The sequence below is a fragment of the Neopelma chrysocephalum genome, unplaced genomic scaffold (assembly GCF_003984885.1).
Source record: "Neopelma chrysocephalum unplaced genomic scaffold, ASM398488v2 Primary Assembly neopelma1_66, whole genome shotgun sequence".
Lineage (NCBI taxonomy): Eukaryota > Metazoa > Chordata > Aves > Passeriformes > Pipridae > Neopelma > Neopelma chrysocephalum.
The window spans coordinates 9,853,717-9,877,590 of record NW_020897725.1 but is presented as its reverse complement, the minus strand read 5'-3'; the positions used below and the strand labels follow the sequence as shown (position 1 = coordinate 9,877,590).

At 39.0% G+C, this 23,874-nt stretch overlaps 1 protein-coding gene across 1 annotated transcript in view; it reads right to left on the bottom strand.

Moving 5' to 3' along the window:
• The window catches only part of TG (thyroglobulin), a 148,117-nt gene that overhangs the window by 80,963 nt on the left and 43,280 nt on the right, over positions 1-23,874 (bottom strand). The window contains exons 24-36 of the mRNA XM_027684390.1: positions 22,975-23,090; positions 22,225-22,333; positions 21,330-21,527; positions 20,786-20,953; positions 20,173-20,238; positions 19,378-19,461; positions 17,144-17,281; positions 15,810-15,986; positions 14,731-14,842; positions 14,098-14,177; positions 12,118-12,261; positions 9,724-9,789; positions 729-866 (exon numbers count right to left, since the gene is read on the bottom strand). Of these exons, the coding sequence (XP_027540191.1) occupies positions 729-866; positions 9,724-9,789; positions 12,118-12,261; positions 14,098-14,177; positions 14,731-14,842; positions 15,810-15,986; positions 17,144-17,281; positions 19,378-19,461; positions 20,173-20,238; positions 20,786-20,953; positions 21,330-21,527; positions 22,225-22,333; positions 22,975-23,090 (1,596 nt within the window). The remainder of the gene's footprint in view (positions 1-728; positions 867-9,723; positions 9,790-12,117; positions 12,262-14,097; positions 14,178-14,730; positions 14,843-15,809; positions 15,987-17,143; positions 17,282-19,377; positions 19,462-20,172; positions 20,239-20,785; positions 20,954-21,329; positions 21,528-22,224; positions 22,334-22,974; positions 23,091-23,874) is intronic.

Genomic DNA, 23,874 nt, shown 5'->3' with positions numbered 1-23,874 from the left:
TCCCCAGGGAGCCCCAGAGAAAGGTTTAATTCTCAGTCTGTACTCAGAGGTGGGTATCCAACACTTTGCCTCTAGAAGTAATCTTCAAACAGTTACAGGAAAAGGAAGAAAACAGTTACACTGCTCACCCTCACAAGGTGAGGATCATCTACTGCAAAAAGTGGGACCATTACACAGATCATCTTCTGCAGTAGGTGAGAACTTTTCCTTATTTCTACTGCCTGCAGCATTGAGGATTTCCCAGTCATGTGCAGTTAAAGGACTCTTTCCTGTCTAGTCAAGCCGTTGATTAAAGCAGTTCCCTTTGCTTCATCCCAGCTCTCAGTTAACCCACCCTCACACACCACTACAGGTTACTTTAGGTAGTGGTAGGTGGGTCTCACCTGTCTCAGTCGATGAGCTTCCCTTGACTGCCCTTTAGAAAAATATGACATTATCACTTTCATTATTCACTACAAAATGCTCCAGGTTGTACAATGCCTGGATAAGTAAGAGATGTCTATGCTCAAGAAGTGTCAAAATTACACAATCACTGTATGGCATTTTGTCTATTGTATACTTCACTCGCTCAACTATTTCAGGTCCCTTCTCTTAGATTCAAAAACACTCAGGTAGTATTCAAAAATAAATAAAATCAGAGTATCTATGTCAGAAGTGGGGGAGCTGTTCTTGGTTTTCAGGTTCACAGGTCAGTATTTTCTGCAAAGCTGTGAATGACCATTTCTTACCATATAGGCAAAAGTCTCTGGCAGTGGAGAAGTCATTGGATATGTCTCTACTAACTTGCACAACTTCAAAGTTTGAGATGGATGAATCCACAAGAACAGAGGACACATTTAAGGGTTGCCATACATCCAAAAGCTCTGTTAAATGAAATGTAAAAAACAATATAACTAGAAGAATTAGTAAAAACTTCAGAGGAGACTAACATAGAATTAAAAGCATTGGAGAGTTCCCCAATAAACAACTTTCATCTTCCTTTGCATCAACTGGGAATAAACGAAATATAAAGGTTTACAAAGGTATTCGGTTAAGAAAAAGATAAATCTGAAGTAGCTCCATCCAGGTTTGCATGTAAATCCAACTGATTTCAATAAAAGGAACAGGGTTAAATACATTAAAGGGCATGAGTAATAATGCTTGCAACACAAGTTGCTGAGTAGGTACAGCCACTAAATTCTTTGGAAAGTAAACGGACGTTAATTTGATCACTTTGATTTGGTGGACAGAATTACATTAAATTCTACAAACTGTTTTAACATTATGTAATTGCTACATAATTTAGATTTCATTCTATTTCATATGTATGTATACATGTGTAAATATAATCCTGTGTATCACATATATACAAACATGCATATTCACAAATATACATTTTACATGCATGTACATGTGTCAGCATCTACATACACATAGGTACTGTCTCTAGCATTCCTCAAGAATTGTTCTTCTCTTTCACAGTATATTTTTAAAAAATGCCACAACCATTCCTTTCTCATACACAAACACATAAAAATATCTGCAGACTCTCGATTTTGCACAGAGAAGACAAAAAAAGAAGGCTTGGAAAAGAATGGGCCTTTAATTATTTTAGTTCCTTTCAACAGTTCAATTGGTTTCAAAAGCAGAAGGCCCCACTGTGGCAACCAAGTCCTAAACAGTAGGTTGGCATTATCCTCTCCATGTAATTGTAGGGTGAGGACAGAGCTGAGTTAGCTCTTCCTTTGCTATTCCTGGTGAGCAGGTCTTGCCCTGTTGCTGGAGTTCATTTACCACACAAATGCAAAAGTTGTGAATGTCCATTTCATTAAACATTCCTTTTAACCTATCGAGAAATCAGTCACTGGCAAAGATGGCCAAGGTTTCCTTCCTGAAGCTGAGGACTGGGGTTCATATAATCAACTTGGAAATCCTGGTGTTGACATACTTGTCCAGTTGATGAGAACCCAAGAACCAAAACACACCACAGACAAGGCTGGTTCCATCCTTTCTTGAGCAAATAGGCAGGGAATAGCAATGACTAAATTAGATTTTCCAATAATAATATACCAAATAATTCATGACAACACAGGATAACTTGCCACAATCCAAGGCCCTACATTGATGCTAAAAGTCTTCACTTTTGCAAGGTAAATCCTTCCCTCGGAAGCGTAAACCTCAAGCACAAGTTATCTCCCAGAGGACAAGCTGAAAAAACCTGATGTGCTACCACCATTGCCAAGGCTAATGTCTTACTGCTGGTTCCTTTGTCATCACCTTTGTTGAAAAAAACCTCTGATGCAGTGATGAACTGATCTACTGTACTCCACATAACCTCCCAGACAGCCCTGCCCCAGTTCAGGCTTTTGAACTAGAGGCAAGAAAGCAGGACTGGGTCCCATGGGTCCTTTACAGCCACTTTGAAATCATTCCATTCCCGTCATATTTGGGAGTAACTCCTCTGAGAGAGGCGCTGAAAGTCTCCAGCTAAGTAGAAATGAAGGTTAATTCGGTGCTGCACCGTTGTATGTAAAAACCACAAGCTTACTTGATGTCACAGAGTAGCAAAGTCATCACCTGTTCAGAGGGAGCCTGAACTAGTCAGGGAGCAATGACCCTGCAGCCACAGCTTGACTTGTGCAACAAACCCACTGCACTGAATATTTTCTTCCCCTTAAGCACAGACTATTCAATGATTTTAGAGGAACAGAGTGATTTTAGTCATGTGGAAATTAGTATTTTTCATATTCTCAATGATTTCTCTATTTTAAAGTATTTAATATGACCTGTTGTATGACCTATGACAGAAAATTTCAGCCTCTCCATCTAGGGTGCCAGTTTGTGGCATTTATTCAGAAATATATGTAAAAATAGAAATCAACTCTGTAAGTGATGGAGAAGTAACCGTTACATCCCTTCCAGAGATTGTCTGTCTGCACTACTAGACCCCCTAGGTCTTTCTTTTCCAGACTAAATTTTACAGGTTTTGTGTTTTTTTCTGAAAACATGAACAAGAAAAGATTTCTTTTATCAATATGACTCAAACTTTGTTTTTCCATAAGAGCAATGTTGCCATCCTGTGCCATGTAGAGTACTAGTAACTGAGGTCCTACTACTGGAAAAAGCAATCTCTCTAGGTTCAGACACAAAGCTTCAAATTACCAGCTGTGGTTCTTTCAAAAGAGAGCTTTGTCTGGATTCCACTGCAAGGCAAAAAGTCTGAGTGCATCAGTGGTTTTGGAAGATATTTCCGCAGACAGACTCTCTTCCCATAGCTTCCCTGACTCACTGAGTGACCTTGGGTAAGTCTCATCATCACATTTCTCCACTTCCAACATACCAAAACAAATCTACAAAAGCAAAATAAATTTCTTGATTTACACCTCTGACACTTAAATTTGGCCTCCTATTCCCAATTCACAAGATAAACTTCCTACTTCTACATGAAAAGATACTTATTTCATCCCTTTATGTGGGATTGGTCAAGTCAGTAACATACATTTTATATACATATGAGACACAACAGGCACTTTGCAGCCCATGTTAGGGACAGAAGAGTGATCACTCATGATGGAAACATCCGTAGATCATACACTCCCACCTGAACTGCTCATTGATTGCCCCAAATCTCACAGAGGTGACCCGTGAAAAATCTCACATGGGGTTGTTCTTTGGGTTGGGTTGGAGTACGGAGTGGGTTTTTTTCATTCTCGGTCCTGGATGAAACATTCATAACCTCAGATCAGATATATATCCTGAGACTTCCAGTGTTTTTCTTTTCCCTTCCTCTGCCCAGCTGACTCCAGATGCAGAGAGGTGCAGAAACGCTAATGCTTATTTTAATAACAGAGCGAAACTCTTTAACCCAGAGACGTGCATGGCACCGTTGTGGACACTGCAGCCAGCAGTGAGCTGCAAAAGAGATCTTGGCTATTATTTGCTTCCTTCTTCCCTTCTCCTGGCAATGGATCTAGCAATGCCCATAGATCCCCACTTTCCATGGCTGATCTAAACTTGACTTGTCTAGAAACTGCTCTCATGAGGCACAGAGCTACAACCTGGCACTGTGTACTGGAAATGCACAGTGCACCTGATGGGTTGGGAGACATTTCTGCTTTATATATAGGTTAAGCTCTAACCTTCCAAACCACATTTTGGCAAATGCTTTGATTGGATAATTACAGCCCTCTGAATCCATCCAGCCCTGTAACTTTTACTGCAAAATTATAGATGTCCTATACAGAGAGCCTCTCTCTTCCAGATGTTCTTGTTTGGGTAGGCAAGGTTTAAGACTGGATTTGCAAAAGGACTCACGCTGGCCTTACTCTGTTCCCACTCCATTTATAAGATCAGAAGACTGGAAAAGATTTCCTGGGGACACAGAGTTCAGCCTCCCACTTTCACAGGCAATGAAATTATAAACCCCTTGTAATAAAGTCAACAAAAGTTTCATCACTGACTTCAGTGGAAAAAAAGAGGCATCAGTTCTGAGCGTGCTGGAAAATTTAACATTTTATATAAGGAAACAGATACAGAAATACAATAAAATAACAAGTTAAATTTAAAAGAAAACTCATGAAGTTGAGGAGGTTAATACGAGCTTAAGAAGGCACATAAATCAGATCTCTGCGTTCAGTATGCCTGATTTATTTTTGAAAGACAAGTTCTGATCTTAGTTCTGAGATTTGTAAGCCATATTCAACAGCCCTGACTCAAGCCCAAAACATGCTTACAGACTGAACTCAGTGTTTTATACTCCCAGTATTCAGTTTTTTCTCAACAAAGACTGCTAACCTGTCTATATACCAACAATCTCCAAAACCAGCAAATCATCAACTCAGAGCGGACCTGCAGAAAATATATCCTTCCTAAAATATAACTGCTTCTCATTTTTGTCCATCTACTGAGATTTGTATAACTCAAAATGAGTAGTTTTCTTTAAACTGCTGCATAATAACTGTAATCACACCTGAGACAAACAGGTCCCAAAACTAACAACTGTGTTATTTATGGTCTTTAGCAGTGAGCAGTCTTGCTATGTTACTGTTAAATGCAAGCTTTCTGCCTCTTTTAGGGGTGCCAGTTACAATAAATGATATGGTAGTGGGATATTAAAACCGTACTATATATTTATCCAGGTTTAAAGCAAGCTGTTTTAAAAAGGCTGAAATCTTCATATTTACAAACAGAATTAAAATCAAAGTTAAGACCAAAGATAGAGCAATTCCACACCAGAGGCCCGATTTGCTGTGTGGGAGCATGGTAGATCAGTTCCCAAAGATGGATAGAAAAAGGCTGTCTTTGTTTCACAGCAAAGATCAGTCTGAAAAATACTCGGCATTGTGGGAAAACAGGAAGACAAACGATACTATTAATCACCAAAGTCAGCTACATCAGCGTTTGTACTATCAGCATCTCATCTCTGTTGAGAATGGAAATACCCCACATGCTGATATAGCCCCATGGGAAATTTATTCCCATGTTGGAATATCCCATAGCCACTGCTCAGTCCTGCCTCAAGGGAATGGCTATAAATCATTAGGGGATCACAGGAGGCAGAAACAGGAAGGGTCTAACAGATCATTACATCCATATGCCTTAGTGGTTTCTTAATTAATTACTTGATTTGCATGGAATGGGAACAGAGCCCACATGATCTGTATACAATCCACAGTCCCATGCAGAGAACACCATTTAAGGGCCACCATCTTCTAGCAGTTGCCAAATCTAAGATAGACTTATCCTAGTTAGAACTGAAGATACAAATGTTCAGTTAAATTTTGGATAATTACTGTATACAATTTATAAATCTCATAACAAAGTCAAAAGTCATACATTGAGGTCACTGCTCCCACATGCACAGGAGTATTTTCAGTCTCTCCAGTCTGCTTTAAGCACAAGTATTCCTTCTAAAAATCCAGGTAACATGTTTCATAGATTGTTTTGCTTCTTTCAGGTTTAATTGTAAAGACATAAAAACTTCCACAGCTCAAACCCCTGTGCATAAACTGTTTGAATAACAGTATTACATATTGTAACATTACAATACGTAATATATAAAAAAAACCTTTTCTTGTCTCTCCTAGCTTACAGCTGTCTGCAGAAAGTTCCATCTCAAACCTAATTCTGAGACCTGGCTGTTTCCTCTTTTACATAACATTCCCCCATGTTCACACTACTCAGTGGAGTTGTTATTTAAATACCAGCATAGGTAAACCAAGACTGCAGGATGACATATGAGCATCTTCAGCACGGACAGTCTTAAAATAACAGCTGTCCTCCCACCATTAAAGGTCACAGATCATACCTGAAACTCACCACAGATGGTTCCATACTCAGTGTCATTACAGCACATTTTCTTCAGGGGAAAAAATGCTCCAAATATAACAAGTTGGACTTTCCCAGTCTGTCCAGACTATCGATTTTTCAAACATTATTTCTTAGATCATAGAAACTATGTGGAAATCACAACAGCCCAGCAGGAGTATGCTCTGCTCCATGCAATGGATGTATGGAAGTAAATTAGAGTATTCATTCAGTTAAAAATGAAAACCACACATTCAGTTAAACACACTACAGCCTGGTGATTAAGATGACTTGGAGAGTTTAACCTTGTAGCAGAAAGGATTTCACAAGAATACAAGTAGGCAAAACTTGTTGAAGCAACAACAAATCAACAACAATTCAAGTAAAAGTGTGCAGTTCACTTCCCTCCTGCTAGAAAGTAGTGACCTGCAGGCACTACAGAGCACTTAATTCCTGGTTTTCATAGGCTAATGGGGTATCTAATGAGTGTTAGAAACACACAGCAGTGCTGCTTGTAGGGGGAGTAACCTGGGAAAAGCCCACTGGAGCCTCAGGCTTTTGAAAGGAACCACAGCTGCAATGGGCTGCTGGATGAACAGTCTGATACGAGGCAAAGAACAGGAAGAACCTCAAGCCTCCCCTCGTGCTGTGTCTCTCCTGAGGTTATGTCCTCATGCAGAGAAGGGACTTTTTTTGCAACTCCCTGGTGGCTGCAGGCTGCTCTATGACAAGGCATGAAAAGAAGTCACTCTTGAAAATTATTTTTGTCGTTGCAGATTCAAAAGTCTGGAGATTTTATGATGATTTTTTCAGGTGAACTTCTTAAAAAGCCCAGACCTAGGAACAGAAGGAAAACAAATACCTCCCCCATCAGCAGAGCCTTTCAAAGGTGTTTGAGCGTGGTCTCAGAATTACATTAACCAGCTCCCCCTGCACTCATGCGTTTGTATGTCCAGCTTGTTCCCTGACCTGATCCTCCTCCACTGAGGATAAATCTTCCTTGCTGCAGTTTTCCCTTGCTGTGTAGGGCCTGAAGGCTGGACTTGCCAGTAAAGACTGAGGTGAAGGAGGCACTTTGTCCTTTTCCATATCCTTTGTAATCAGGTCTCCTGCCCCATTCATCAGTAGACCCATATTTTCCCTACTCTTCCTTTTGCTACTACCCACATACTTGTAGAAAACCTTCTTGTTGAGATTTTCTGTTGTTTTATGGTCCTACAACAACTCTACCCTCTCTATTGAGAAGAGCACTGAGTAAAACAGGCAAAGCATCTACTTTCCACAAGACTGAAAATAAGTCTACTCATCTGGCTTTCTTCACAACATGTTGGGGCTGCAAACACCACAGATATTGAATGGAGCAGCATCCTGACTGCAAATGGGAGGAAGCAAAGTTCTGGGTAGTGTCCTGAGCATTGCAAAGTGGCTAACTAGGAAAGGAGGCAGTCAAATGCATTAACTGTCCAATGAAATGTAGGCCTTGGTGGTGCTCCAGTTAACTCAGCCTCTAGATTGAACATAACATCAGCTTCACTATTCCACAGAGCCTTCTGGCAAAGCATACAAATCTAAGTATCTTTCTGATCTTTGGATGGAAAAAATTATATTTTTATATTTATATATATATGTGCTTACATGCACACACACAGATATATATACAGAGCAGTGCCCTTTAAATAGAGACATTTTCTCACACTCACCATCTGGTTACCACAGAGGAGTCACAGTAATTTTTTTTTTCCCATGTACAAGCATTACCACAATGTACAAAATTCACTCACTTTTCTGTTATGCCCAACTCTAAAACAATTAGTCTTCTATAGCATATATTAATATAAAATATATAATCGTTATATATATATATAAAATATATATAAAATATATATAATTGTTTCCAAGTGTTCGGAAACAATGTTTTTGAAAATTTTCCTAAACCTCTGACAACACAGCACAATCTGACCTAAGCAGCCAGGCTGGTACTTTTACTATCGAAATGAGGCAGAACAAAAGAAGGACAGATGATGCCCAGTTGCATTTTGAATGTGACCCACTGGTGTCAGATGCAAAGTCTACAGGATACTGGTGCTAATTTGACTTCCAGGCCAGTTGTGCTCTTCGTAATTCAGTGACTTGTCCTGACCACTGTCAGTCCTCAGGACCACAGCTCTAACTGGGAGTCCTGCACCCTTGTGGGAGGCTCTGCCTGCTTGGGTTGCTTAACCAGACCTTTGCAAACTAGAGACATCCTTAGTTGCTCTGCATTTGAAAAGATGACCTGGAAGTGGCTGTGACAGATCAGGGCTGTTACTAAGGGTAAAATGACTCACCTCTTGGGCAGCTTTTAGACTAGAAAGTAAATAACAGCAGACCTAATTTCCTAGTTTCCTTAAGAGCTGCTTAGGTTACTGTTTTCCTAGACTTAAGTAAGAAAAACATAAAAGAAACATGACAAAATTACTACTAAGCTTCACTCCAGGAGGAAGAAAGTTTTAGTGACATGGTTTTCCACATCCCATGGGAAAAACAGTTTGCAAAGGAGTTGAATTGCCCAACCTACACATTACCCAACCAGCTCTTCAAAGCATTTCACACAAAAATTATTTCTGCTTACTCATGAAGATACGAGTTTTCCTTCTATTACATTAAAATGATAATTAAAAAGCACAAATTCTACTAATAAATACAAAGAGTGTGAACTTGATCATGACTGCTATCCATGGATATGATGATAAAATAGATGATAATAAATTCTGAACTCAATATTGCAAATATCAGCCATCCCCTGTAAACCCAGTTGCATATGGTTTAAGGAGAGACAGATACAAACAGATTAAATATTTGTTCAGATCAAACAGAAAATCAAAGGCAGAGATGGACAAGAGTTCTCAATTTCAGTTTAACTAGAGGGTTAAATTGAGTTTTCTAATGACCAGTCAACCTGTTTCCACTCCATTACACACAGCATTTAGCAGCTATGCTGTGTATTTCTGGAAAGGACACATCAGGGAAGCCTGTAGCTGTTGAAAATTTGCATATATTTTTAGGGGACAATAGACACAAAGCCCTGAAAGACAGCAGTAAAGTTTCACTTATTAAGAGGATCCACCCACTTTTAAAATAACACGTGAGTACCATAAGATTCATCATACCCGTTGAAAGTGATGTGTCATCCACACTCATAAATAAATGTCTTCATTAATCCTGCCAAACATTTTGCTTCGGTGACCTCATGTGGCAGTGAGTGTGACATATTAGATCAGCATCGCAGATATGACAATTCTTCCATTTAAACAATACACAATTAATAAAAATAAGTAATCATCTAAATGAGTAACCTCATGGGGAACATAAACATTTCATAATAGTGTGATCTTTTAGCAATGCATACAAAATAGAGGATGTTTCCTGTTTTTTTCCTTAATACATAAATGCACTTACCACTTTCTGGCCTGAGAGGTAAACTAACAGGTGGACAGAGGTCAGGCATGGTGCTCTTCAAGTCAGCTAAAAGCAGAAAAAAATAACACATTTGAAAACAGTTATACTTGAAGGTTTAGAATGGAATCAACATCTCAATATTTCCAGTATTACTTCTGGGATCTGGATGTTGCATCTTCTCACTACAAATACCAAGAGTAAGGATGTGAGGCCGCTTTGCTATCTAACCCTTTTGAGTTCATATATGAAGCCAGACTTCCCTAAATTTCCATCTTTATAAACATTCTTCCAAACACTTTTTGGGGCACAGTTATGAACAATTCCTTTCAGTAGCTCTGTGGTTTTTCCATGCACGTCTCTGCATTTGGGCTTCTGCATCACAAGAGACACAAGTTTTTCTCTGCTTCCAACAAACTGGAATTTCTCAAAATAGGAACTAGAAACAAGGCAGTTTCCAGCACAACACTTTCCAAATTAAAATTCAAGCAAGAATTCATTTCCATACACAAGACTTCTCATTTGCTAATATTTCCCATAAATAATTTGCAATCACAAAAAACACACATCAACTTAACACATTATGAAATGTGGAGGCACGAGTACCTTCCTACAAGACTGTGGACTAAAGCAAAAGACCCTGTTTGATGCTAATGTTCCCACTGCCTATGGTAAATCACTCCTTCAGATTTCACTCATTTTTCTTTTTTAGCCTCAGAGCCTTTTTGTTCCTTTTCCTGGTTCCCAGACCTTAGCACAGCAGCACAACTGATATAAATTTTTGTCTGTAAATATCTCCATTTGCATAAACATCTGTGCCTTGGTATGTCTTATGGTGGAAACACATCTGAAGCTCCCTCACTACATTAGGAAACACCACTGTCTCTCCTGACACTCCCCACTTTGCATACACCCCAGGCTCTGCTTCGTCATCCCTCTGTCCATCAAGTGCGAAACATCCTTTATTTTTAGTTGGTTCTTTGCTGACAAGAGGAAAAACAATTCTAAGAACTAGAAGTGTATCTACCCCTCTGCTGTCTGCTCTTCATCTTTCTCCCATTCTTCACTCTTACCCCTGATTCCCTCTCAAGTCCCCCTGCCACCAGGATCCTGCCATTGCCTGCTGTATCAAGGCTATTGTTGCCTTTCTCTCAGTGCTAGATCCTCAGCCCATCCCTCCCTAGCTTCTGTAGTGCTTCCCAACTCCACGCTGTCTCTTACCTTTTAACAAGGACTGCATCACTAGAGGAGAACATGGATGTTCCAGTGGGCATAGAGCCGGCACAGGACTTGAAAAGCTCAGGACCAAGTTCATATTTCAAACACAAAGAGTGTGAATGAAGGTTTTCTCTATCAACACTGTAAAATGCAGCATATTGCCACGATATCTGATCTATCTCTACACAGCTTTAACTGGATTATCTTTCTATCACATTCCCTGGACAATATACATCTACACTTTGTGCCTGCCCTCTCCTCTCAGCTATCAGCCCTTGTCTACTCTGCAAGAACTAAGGGAGTGTAAAAGCAAGAAAAAGTACTCTTTATTCAATTTTTTCCCTGATTCTGTCAACATCACCAGACCTGCCCCCATGGGGCCTTCTCTGCTCTGGAGTTCAACAAGGCTGTGCCTATGTGACTAAGTAACAGGCTGTCCTCCCATAAAGGGGGACACGGTCAGGCAGGCAATTGTTTTCCTTATTGTTTCAGTTATGTGAAATCAAAGCTTAACAAAGTAGAACTAGATCTGCCAAAAAGAAGTGTGACAAATGAGAAATCTATTTAAAGTTTTTAATGAAGTAATGGAACTTTTGTTTTGCTACGGAAAATAAAATCCACTTTGGCAAAGAGTGGTTTTGATTCCTCCTGAGGAAATAACCAACATCTCATAACTGCTCTTCTGCTTAAACATGTGATGGCTTCTCACTACTTGAAAAATCCAGTGCTACCTTGGAATCTGGTCTTGGCCTTTTCTTTACCAAAACAGTCAAAAGTAAATTTTAAATTCTGTAGCAAAACCAAATCTTTTGAGGTTATGTATCCACACAGATGGTAAAACCATAAGCCCAGCAGTGAGTGAGAAACAAAGAATGATTTACTGACCAGGACTGTGCAGTGGGGCAAAATATATTTGAATTCCAACATTGGCCACAAGTCTCCCATACAATTTAAGAAATTAAATTATACTTCTTTGAGGTATTACTATTCTTTTTCTATTAAAATGGAGATTAAATTGCGCTTTTCTTTTCCTTGCACACGCTTGTCTGCCTTGTCTATTTTTAATCCTTGTGAATGGGTCCTACAGCTGGGAGCTGGAATTTGTATACAATGAAGCTAAAAAATAAACTTCAATGCGCAGAAACCAGTTAGAAAGGTCATATGTCCTGCATCACTTACCAGGCTTCTGATACCAGCCAAATGGGTGTATTCTGACTTCAGCATCTGGTGAATCACAATTTGAAATGTGCCAAGCACTTCTTGTTTCCTCAGCACATGTCTGGATTCCAAGGCTGTTCAGAGTCACGCACACGATCTTTCCACCTGCCAAGGAAATAAATGGTTATAGAAATCATGAGGAAAATTTTCCTCTTCTAGATAGTTGTAAGGAAAGAGAACACAGCATGGTTCCACTGTGTTAAATGAAGTTCAGCTGACTTAGAAATCGAAGGCAGGAAATACCTAAAATGGGCCAAGTAGCTGAAACTTGTGTTGAAAAATCCCAGTTAATTCCGTGTGAAGGAAGGTGGATACCAACATTACTAATCATTATAATCCAAGGTCACAGAGCATCTCCACTGAGCAAAGATCAGGACTCTTTGAGCAAGCAGCCCTTTCAGGCTAATGCAATCCTTGAAATTAAAAATCTGCATGTATGTTGAAACATGGCCACTACTTATATCAAGATAAAAATTCTGTCTTTCAAAGACCTTGTGTAAATTTTTTTGTTGCTGAAAAAAAATGGAGGGTTTGAAACACAGCTAGCAGATTCACTGAAGATTTTAGCTCATATTAAAATAATTACTGAAAGTTCTCTTGACTATACAAGTGCCAGGACTGGATGCCTGAAATGTCACAGATACTTAATATCAGATAAACTAAAGAGGTGTGAGTTTTCCGTGCTTCAAAATTCTCCATTTATTTTACAACTATTTAAAGAAACCTAAAGTCATATTAAGTTAAGACTTCAAATTTCATATGGTCATATGGAGGTATAAAAACGGTCAACTATTTTGTATTTGCACATTAATTGCAATCTCAACTACATTGGATTAATTTTCCAAGCTACTCATTTTTTGACCAACTGAAAATTTTGTCTGCTGAACAAAAACAGGAATTAAAAATACGTATTTCTGAACTGTTTCAAATTCCCAAGAGAGTTGTAAAGGCAGCACATCCTAAATGACCTCAGTGAGAGTTGATTAGCACATGACCCTTCCAAAAACAAAGTTAAACATCTTAGTGGCCTAAATCTGAATGTGGAATAAAGTACTAAAATCTATTTCATTTACTTTGACCTGGGTGGCATCCAATTCTGAACACCAGCTTTTCTTTAAAAAGAGCACTTCCTTTACAGTCAGTGGAGAGAAAGAAAAGTACCTCCAGAATAGGATTCAGTCAACCAAAGCTCTTAATGACCCTATAGTTGTGTCTATACATCTCTCTGCTGACTAGAGAGGGAGCATGGGGTGACAACACCCCTTAACTTTGCTATCCCAGCAGGATAAAACATTTTTGTTTGACTTTTTAATGGTTTTCAAGTCAAACATACTTCAGAAGATCTGATTTCTGCAGACTAACAGAACTCCTACTTGAGATGCCTTAAGTACCAAAATACTAAGGAGGAGCAGATAGGCAAGCTTTATCCACAACCAATCTTCCTCAAGCAGAAGACTAAAATCTGGGAGCAGAGAAGTTCAGACATCCAAGAAAGATGAAAGGCTCAGCTGTCCCAAAGTACCCACACACATTATGGGCTTACATGCATTTAATTTCATTATTATTTAGGTTTCTGAGTCCTTTAGGCTTTAAAAAATGAAACAACAAAAAGGGAAAAAAGTCACAAAATGAAGTCAAGTAATATTTTGGAAGAGAGTTTGATAAATGAGTAGTAACTGGAGTTTTATCAGTTTGGATTTCATGCTGTTGGAACTGCAGCCTCTTAAGGGTTCATGAAGTTTTCTCAATAATTTCTGAGATGTGGAGTGTGGCATTGGGCTCAACTTTTAGAAGTGGTTATGGTTACTCGAAAAGGTGCTAAAGGGAGATGCATGAGATCTGCAAGGACTTTCAAAGTGCTCTTCAGAGTAAAAGAATGGTAAAATTTGGATAATGAAGAAAGACTGAAGTTATCTTAAAAAAAAAATAGAGGAAAAATACCTGGCAGCTGGGAGTTATTAAAAAAGCCAAATCCTGTGCAACAGGGGTCAGCATCACACCAACGCTCACACGCAAAAAACCTGGGAAAGGAAGAACATTACTCTCAGTGCCACTAATAATCTGTGTCCGTGATGGAGAAGAGAGGATATTGCACAGGGGAGAGACACTGAAAACCTGCAGAGATAGCTTTCAGAAAAAGGCTGAAGAACCAGTCTGGTTCTTATTGCATACACACTTCCATGCATTTTCCATATGTAGATGAAATTATGTTTGGTCGTTATACACCTATCAGACTACCTCTAATAATTTAGATTATTATTTTGATATCTGCCCTAAAAAAATCTGCCTAAATTAATTTGGCATATTATTGATAAGAGATTTAACTGGTTAACTAGCAATGCAATAGCAGCAGAAATAATAATTTTCATATATATAATTAGTAATTATATACATTATTACTTATAACTCAATTATATAATTCCTTTAAATCATGTGTTATTTTTTTTTCATTAAATACTCTTAAATGATGGTTTTGGATAAACATATTTAATTCCCCTCATCTGTATAATGGGGTCTTGGTACTCCAGGCATGGTTAAAATTCCAGGAAAAAGAAAGGAACATTCATGACCTACCCATCTGAAACAGCTTTTCTGCTCATGTCAGTCTTATTCCTCACTGAGATTCCTGTTACTTTCTGGAATGGTACACGTGTGTAGAAGCTCTTCACCGAACTTTGGAGAATGACTGGAAGGAAAAAAAAAAACAAAATTGGAAAAATCAGTTTAACTTTGTCATATACATACACTGGTCAAGTAATCACATGGTAAGGGTCAGGTTTATGTTTCTATGCTGGGTTCCAGTGGATTAAAAGATAATTTGACATTATCACAGCAAAATTTTGATGGTTAAGCCTGAAGATGAACAAAAATCCAACAAGTGAAGGCTCTAAAAGCTGAGCAAAATACATTGTCCAAGAAAGACTTCCAGCCCAGGACTTCTGTTTCTGAGATCTGCATTGATGCTACTCCTTTCACAAGGTCAAAAACTGGGATACAGCTCCAGATTGGAAAACTCCAGTGTGCTCATGCATTAGTCAACCCATGCTGCCCTTTAGGTTCCCCGAAAAGACATGACTGAGTAGCTTAGTTCAGTGGACCTTTACATTTTTCACAGCAAAATTACAGGTTCCTGTGCAGTGATAACAGGCTTGTTTGTCCAGCTTCCTTACATAAGCCTTATAAGAAAAAACACCTCCCAGGTGTTCACAGAGCAAAGGTTAAAATCCACATCTATAGCTCTGCATTTGCAAAAAAAAAGAAAAAAAAAATACACTCAGCCCTTTCAATTGTTGCACTACTTAGCTACCATGGAAATTTTAATGGTAGAAAATGGGATTAGTGACACTCCAATGACATTCCCATTTCACCCTTTATAAAAAGATCGAAGATCTGGTATACAAACTATTTGAGCTACCTTTAGCCTCTCTGAATTGGGAATAGTTGAGGTGCAGAATGAAACTGGTGATTAATAACTTTCCATTCTGAACAGAAAATGAACATCTGTGCCAAGAACAGTCTGGCCTGCCCTTGCATCATCACATCCCAGGATTCATTCTTTTATTTAGACTTTTTTTATCAGAATCAAGAGCCAAACACCAGCTTGCATTACCAGCACTAGAGCAGACATTATAAATCCAAATACCAAAACTTGCCTATTTTACGATACAGTGTCTGTGGTTGCCGGGGTAGCACAGTTGGACAGTTCCCTGGTGTTTGATCAATGCTGCTGTCACAAATCTGTGCCTCTGGATAGAGGGTACACACAAAGTATTTGTCTGTGGTGTTTTGAAGATCTGCCATTCGGCAAAATTCATCTTCTTGGGCACAGCCTGAGAAGCAAAGTCAGAAAGAGTTACACACACAAGGGTTCCTTCCCCTCTCTGTTCCTGTTCACGTTGTCGGTGCACTTAAAGTTCAACATCAGCAAACAACTAAGAGTGAGAATTTCAATATTATCCTGTTAGTTGTGCAAATTAATTAGTTCAATTAATTACAAGTCCAAGAGAAAGAGGGACATATTCCGATTCTAGTGACATTGAAGAGCGGGCGTACCTGGAGAACACAGAAAAGGAGCTACAGCACAGCTAATAGGGAAGATAAATTCCCCAGCTGTGGCAAGCATCACTCCAGTGTATTGGTGTCACTCTAATATTTAATTAAAAAAAACTCTTTCTTTTTAGTAAATTTGACATACAAATTGTATAATCATAAAAGAACTCTGCACCAGTTGTGGGTCTCTTACTTTAATGAGTAACAATGGACAATAAAGTCTACAATGTCTTAGGCAGTTTTTACAAAAAGTATATCTTAAGCATTCATGCATCACACAAAATTATACTTAACTTTTCTGGAATCAACTGTTCAAGCCATTTGCTTGTAGAATTTTTTTCTGAAATTTACCCCAGGGTAATAATGCAACTTCAGAAAAGAACCAAATCTGCCAAACCCATCTCTTAATTACCATGGTAATGGCTCCTGTAAACATGCATCATTTTACAATGCATCATTTTAAACAGGCATATCTCTACTGACCTCTTACAGTAATGCTTGTGCACTGTTTAGTACTCTTAGTTCTGACTTCCTGGTAGAGCTAGAAACCCTTCTCCATTTATTGCATCAAAATACACTTTATCATTAACAGCAAATATCTGTGGTTTACCTTCTTCTTTTACCACTATGTCATCTATCTATTTGGAAGGGTACTTTTCAAGAACACCAGAGCATTGCCTAAGCTGTATCTTTGACTTTTCTTGCCCATAACAGGGTACCCTGACGATGAATGACAGGTACCCTTTCTGCCATGGCACACTAAGACTGTAAGGAAGAAACAGGTGGCCCCATTAGCAATTTCCATGAAAATTTTAGGAGTTTTCCCAAAAAAAAATCTTGAAGTCCAAAGTTTCCACTGGTCATTATTATAATACTTATTAAAAGATTTTAGTTAATTATTATTTCCTACAGAATAACAGCCTCCAAGAAGTCTTACGTGTGAGACACCAAAGCACAGCTTCCTCAGTTGAGTATTTCTGACTGAAGATCCAATACTGCTGGTAAGGAAGAGAATAGTTCTGGTCACTTTGTACTTGGCTGTTGTCCATTAGGTAGAAAAGATCCTTTGTGGCATCTGAGATACAAACAAACAAACAAACAATCCCCAAAAAAACTTAAATATTATATGGAATAAATTAAATTTATTTATGCATAAAATTCTGCCTTTCACAGTAAAGCAGCTGCAACCATTTTGTAGAGCTAGCATACACCAAAGGCTGCTTTTCATAACAGAACTGTCCACCCACAGTTAGAGATGCTTCTGTAGGCAATGCCCCCTCTCTGAGCTGCACTGCACAACACAGCATTGTCAGACTATTTCCACCTCCCAAAAACTTGATGAAAATCCCAGTTCCCAGAAATTAGAGCATTCTCTCTACTCTGTCATGCAACACAATATCCTAACATTGAAGTATGATACCTCAGAGGATGTTTGCATTCCTCAATCAATCTAATTTTATTAATCCAAAGTACAGCAGTTTCCTTATATTCCCTTAAGAAGCTTTTACACCTCTCCTCTCTATGTTAAAAGTTTTCTTGACAAGTTTAACACCTATTTCTGTCATTTAACCTCATTACTCCTAGTTAATGTTCCCACAGACCACATTAAATAACTCCTTTGTCACCTGCCTGTGACCTTTAGATATGTATGCAATGCTTTATACCTCCTGAGCTCCCTCTGAAACAAACAATCACATGTCTTTCAGGCTGTTTCCAAATTTATCCCTTTAAATAAAGTTGAAATATTGAAAGAAATGGACACTCTTCACTGATCTCTTACAACTTTCTTATTTATCAAATGCCATCAGCAGGTCTCATCCCCAGGTCCAACATTGTGAGACATTCTGTTATTTAATCTTACATGCAGTGAAACAATCAGACAATAATGCAAACAAGGAAAAGACATGCTGATGATTACTGTTGAAGTGCTGAAGCACCTGCTGACATGCTGGGAGAGCACTATAGCTTTGAATTTTCTATCAGAAACTAGAAAACATATGTTACCATGTGTTTTATGAAAGATCATCAAGTAACAAAAGCTTTGTAGACATCTTCCCATAACTTATAACGTAAGTTATGTACCCATAACTTCTTAAAACAGGTGGCTTATAATTCCTGTTACCTCTCAAGCCTTAACTTCAACCTTCAGTTTCTCTGGAAACAGCTGGTGCCACAACTGAGACTTAGGGATGCAGGTAGAAACTGCATTCCTTGCATAACTTCACATTTTAATGATACCATCAGCCCCAGCAAGATAAATGGAGAACCCTGAGGGCTACACTCATGCCTTGGCAGGTAAATGCAAGAGAATTTCACCCACTGTATTACATATATTTTTTTTCTTTCATTTTTGAGTCTAGACTTTAAAATACCCTCATTGTATAGGAGCACCGTTTGGTAAATGGGCATTTTCAGTTTACCTCCCTTTCGAATTCCAAAAGAAAATCAGCAATTCACTTCCTTTTAGGATTTTGCATGTATTAAATCATGTGCTCAGACGTTCATCAAGACTCCTCAGCAAAGATTACATTTACTCAAAGGTGAGCCAAGGTGCTCTCAACAGGCTCCACTGCTCACTTTCTCCTAGGATTATGGTGCTGAAGGCCCAAATAAATTCTAGCAACTTACTACAAATTCTTTAGGACCTATACATGACTTATAGTATAACCAAGAGCAAGCCCTGGAATAACAAAGGAGCTAAGAGAAGTTCACAGATCCCTCACTGTCATCATGCATGGAGGAAACACTCGTGACTGCAGTTTCATCCTGATTTTCTCTAAACATCATACTGTCACTAGCAGTAAAGATGCCCAGGTACCCAAGCTAAGGATTTAATTTCTGGGTCTATGTGAAATTTTTTCTCAGCCAAATAATATTTCCTGAGTATCTTCAACTCAGTAAGTCTGAAAGAACAAGCTTTCACAAAACATTTTAACATTTTCATTTTCAGCCTAGCCTAGGGAGGTAAAAACCATGAAACCAGGAGGTTTACATTTTGAACATCTTGCTCAAAACCTCTATGGGACTTCCCACCTAAGAGAAATCCTCTCTACTTCACAATACCTAGGGCATTATGAACATATATAGCAATATATAATATTTTCTGGTTAAACTCTGCATCTCTTCTCTACTGTTTTCTGCCGTCTTCTCTGCCCACCCCTGACATAGTACCTGACAATGCTAAATCATTCTCTGTCTTCAAAGCAGCAGAAGCACCACATGCAGAGGTTTTAGTCCGGGTGACCATATCAGAATCTGGAAGGAAACAGAAATTAAAGAGCATTGTAATTCCCTTTATCTGTCTTTTATAAGATCATCCTTAGATCCCAAATTTAACAAATATTTTAAAGTGCACCATTTAGGAAAACTCTTTAGGTAGTTCCACCAGCTGTTGAATCAAAAACAAGTAAACCATCTCTGGACAGCTCTGGGTAAAACCTAAACCAAACTGCACCGTTTGCAGAATAAAAGCAAATGCCATATCCACAATCACTATGCACTCAGCAGCAGTGGTCTGGAGACTGTCTGCATTTGTAAAGCAGCACCAAAAATCATTTGTGCAGGTCCTGCTACGTACATGGTGACATTCAGAAAGCAAACTTGCAAAAATAACACATACAGGGTTATCATGCTAAAAAACATAACCTATGTAGTTAAGCATAAAGTGCCAAACTATTATGGCACCTGGACACTGATGGGACAGAAGCATGTTAATGTTACAATTTTCACAGGTATTAGAAGTTATAAATTATGTTCTCAGACACAAGAATTTACCCAAATTTTATGAAACTGGCCGTAGCAGAATTACCCCAGATTACCCATCCTACCAGAAAAGACTTCTAAGTGGTGTCTCAATTTGGACATCATAAAATGAAGTGACAATGACACTTCCATTATAGAACATAAATCTGTCACTGCCAAAAGTTCACCATAAGTTTTTATAACAACTTCTGTGAGATAACTCACCTCTCCACAGGTAAACTTGTTGAAAGGTAGTAAAACTTCTTTCAGCCTCTTTCACCAACTGAGAAGCTAATAAAGAAAAAATTTTGTTAGAGTAGCTGCTCAAATTACACAGATAGTATTAAAACGCTCAGAAATTGCATAGAAAGCGCATCACTACACTATGCATCACCTTATTTACAATACAAAACACTAAGGAAGAAGGTCCCAGGTTTCAAGGGGCTAGTCTGGGCTTAGGGTGTCAAGGCTTTACTTAATTTTCCATCATTGTTTTTACTGTGCAGCTCTGGGCACCTCCCTTTTTATCTTTGCTCTGGACTTCACTTTTCTTTCATATTATTGGCTTGAATCTGCCCAAAATAAATGCTTGAATTATTACAGGGTGACATTAAACACATTCTTGAGTTTCATTAATGTATACACAGTAAGACATGGGAGGTCCATCTATCCAACAGTGCATCCAGTTAGAAAATTCTTATTTTCTTGTGGTTGTATTGATATGGACCTAACTTGACGAAAAAAAGCACTGAAGCACAAGAGCAGGTTGGTGAAAAAGCTAGAGTCTATACAACAATTAAAGAAAACTAATGTAAATTGAGATAATTAATTGACATACTTCCACTGAACACTTGTCCTCCCAGGGTGAAGGAAAATGTCTTCTCCTTCTCGTCATAGCTCACACCATTACATATCCCACCTATGACAGAGGTTGGTTTCGGACTCCAGGCACTTCCATTACAGATCAGCACGTCTGGGGAGCTCAGCAAACTACACAGAATGGTACCTAGGGTCAGGCAAAAAGAGAGAGCTGCAGCACTCCAGTTATGGCAACTAAGCTGTGCTACTTAAGGAGAGAGGTGTTTCAGAATGATTTATCTTATCCAGATGCAGATGTCTAAAGCAGGTCAAAAGAACTATACTTTCAAAAATGTCCATTTCGCTCCAAGTGCAGGTTGCCACCTCAGGTCCTTATCTCTACTGCTCCAGACCAAGTCTCAGGCACTACTCAAATTCTGACAACACCAAAAAAATGTCAGTGATGTAGAGACAGGCTGTTGACAGTGGCATGACACAGAGGTAGGTGTGCTGTGTCCAAAAATGAGTTCCACTAAGCGTTGGCTCCCTGCTGCAGGAGGTCCTGTTGTGCAGTTGGACAGTACCTCCATCCAGTGCAGTCTGGCTCAGGATGAAGCCGTCACAGCAGGAGTCCCCACTGCAGAGCTGCCGACACAGGAGCTGAGCATCCGTCAGCGATGCAGCAGCTGCTGAGAGCACCACGGAGCGGTACACGCCAGACAGCACGTTCTGAAAACCAGTCCTCTCAAAGGCCTTGAGTCCAGATGAGTTAAATTCCTGTCCTGGATACACACAACAGGAAAAGAACGTTCAAGAGGAGCTCAAGAGATGTTTTTCGATTGCAAGCAGACTGAAGCTGGTTGAAGGTTTTATGATAACAGCTCTGTTTTAACTTGAGTTTCAGATGCAAGATAAGATTATCAGACGGTTTGGTGCCTTTCTACCTGGGTAGCTGGTCTGAATGTACTGTCAGCAAAGGGCTCCTAAACTGATGTATGCAGTAAGGTTGGTAATATTCCCCTTTCAAGCACTGCATTAGTAACTCCCAAATACAAACTTATCTCATTAAAAAAGTAAAATGTGTAATTTGGCCAGCATAACTGCATCTGCAATTAAAGCTTCTGCCAACTAGGAGGGTCACTAATAATGCCTTACATACAAATAACAAACTACTTAATAAAGAGAAATCATAATGCAACAGAGCAGAGCAGAATGGCATAATACATTCGATAGAATTAGAGTATTTGGGGACTTCTTGCTGGCAAAAGCTGTCAAAATGGCTTACAAAAGCTGTATTCCTAATTTCTAAGAAGCATGACATTGCTATGGTTTCTGGGCTATCACTAAATGTTGAGCTTTCAAAAGTATTGTGCCTTCTTAAAAAAAGATGCTCCCCACATTTAATCATGATCCTATATAATAGCAACTACCATCTAGGGCACAGAGTCTAATATTAGGTGAGTGATTCTCATCTGGTACCTCTCTTCAAATAGACCATCAGTGCATCTCTTTCTGGATTCCTGATATGAAGCAGGCAGCTGAGGCCACCAATGCCAGTGGCAGAAGGGTTCCCCAAAACACCTTGTACCTGAGACAGAAAACAGGCATGCACAGTAAACACAACTGAATTGATTTCCTCTCCTAAAATACATTTTCTTTATTCAGAAACTCAGGGGGAGGAACTAGCACACACAGGGATTATTACCACCACAGCTTCATGTGGACATTTTTTATTCTATCTAATATGGACATTTTTTATTCTATTAAACATAACTCACTTTGTCAAAGCCACATTGCTGTGTTTAAAAGTAGTGAATAGGAAAATATTACAGTGATAAAGAGCACACAGTTCAAACCCTGGGCTAGTGGAAGGAACTTAAAAATTATTACTGTTTCAGGAGACATGATTACCAACCTGGATACTTCTAGTTTGAACTATCCAGATTAACTCTCTTTTTAAATCAATCTGATTTCCTAACTGCAGGAGTCCAGCATGTTTTAGGAACAATAGTGCTTTATGATGTTTCAACCAAACACTGAGGCATCCAGATGTCACTACTGCAAATATCTGGGTGTAGCTTCTTTACCAACTTGCCAGAATTTATTACTGCAATAGAGCAATGTCCAAGGGGTCAGGTAACAGCCTGCCTTTCTTCTGTGATCTTGTCCACTTATATTGAACATACACCATTTTGATAAACACATATTTTTAAATATGACCATTCTTACTAATCCAGAGGTGGTGCAGTTGAAATTGACTTCAGCAGCACTGTATAATTCACAGAGAACTTCAGCACCAGCAGGAGTTACAGTTGCAAAGGCACACGCATCTTCCCTCTCGCAGCCTGAAAAGGGAAGAAGTCTCAGGTTTCCTAGCAATTCACAGGCAATATTTTTGCTTCAAATTCCACTTCTTACTGCCACTTACCTAGTTGTTCATCTGCCTGTCAGAACGCAAGCACGTGAATTTCATTAGCCAGATGAACTGAAGTATTCAACTATTTTAGTAGCGGGTTAAGGATTTTAAACTGACTTAAATTCATGCAAAAAGTTGTTCTTCACCTGATAATATAAACAGTTGATACAGGTCTAATCACCCACCCAAATATTTAATGTCTGCTGGATAATTTTGCTTGAGGCAGGACTCTCATGAACCACTTTGCCAGCACATCACATCTGCCTGATACAGTAACCCCGTGGCAAAGAGGTTGTGACAAATATCAGGGTGGTAGGATGGAGGGAAACATCAAATTCTTCAATCACACTGGCTGCCTCTGCAGAAACCCCCTGGCCAGTGTAAGGGAGCAACAGCCATCCCTCTCCAGATTTAGCAGTGGCTGAAGTTCCTTCTGCCCTTACACACTCACTGTTAATTTGCTCCCACAGCTTTGCTCCTAGCACAGGGGAATTTTTTTCCAAATGTCTTTAGTATAAAATAAACCAACTTAGATCAAAACATCATCAGAAATGTAAGCTGAGCTATCTGATCTCATAGGGACTCAGAGATGGAAGGATTAATCCTTACTCCTCAAATGAGCACTCCAGCAGTAGTATTTCATAGCAGTGTCACCATTTACAGTGGATGTAACATAATGAAAATATGGCTATGGGCACTCAATCAGATTACTT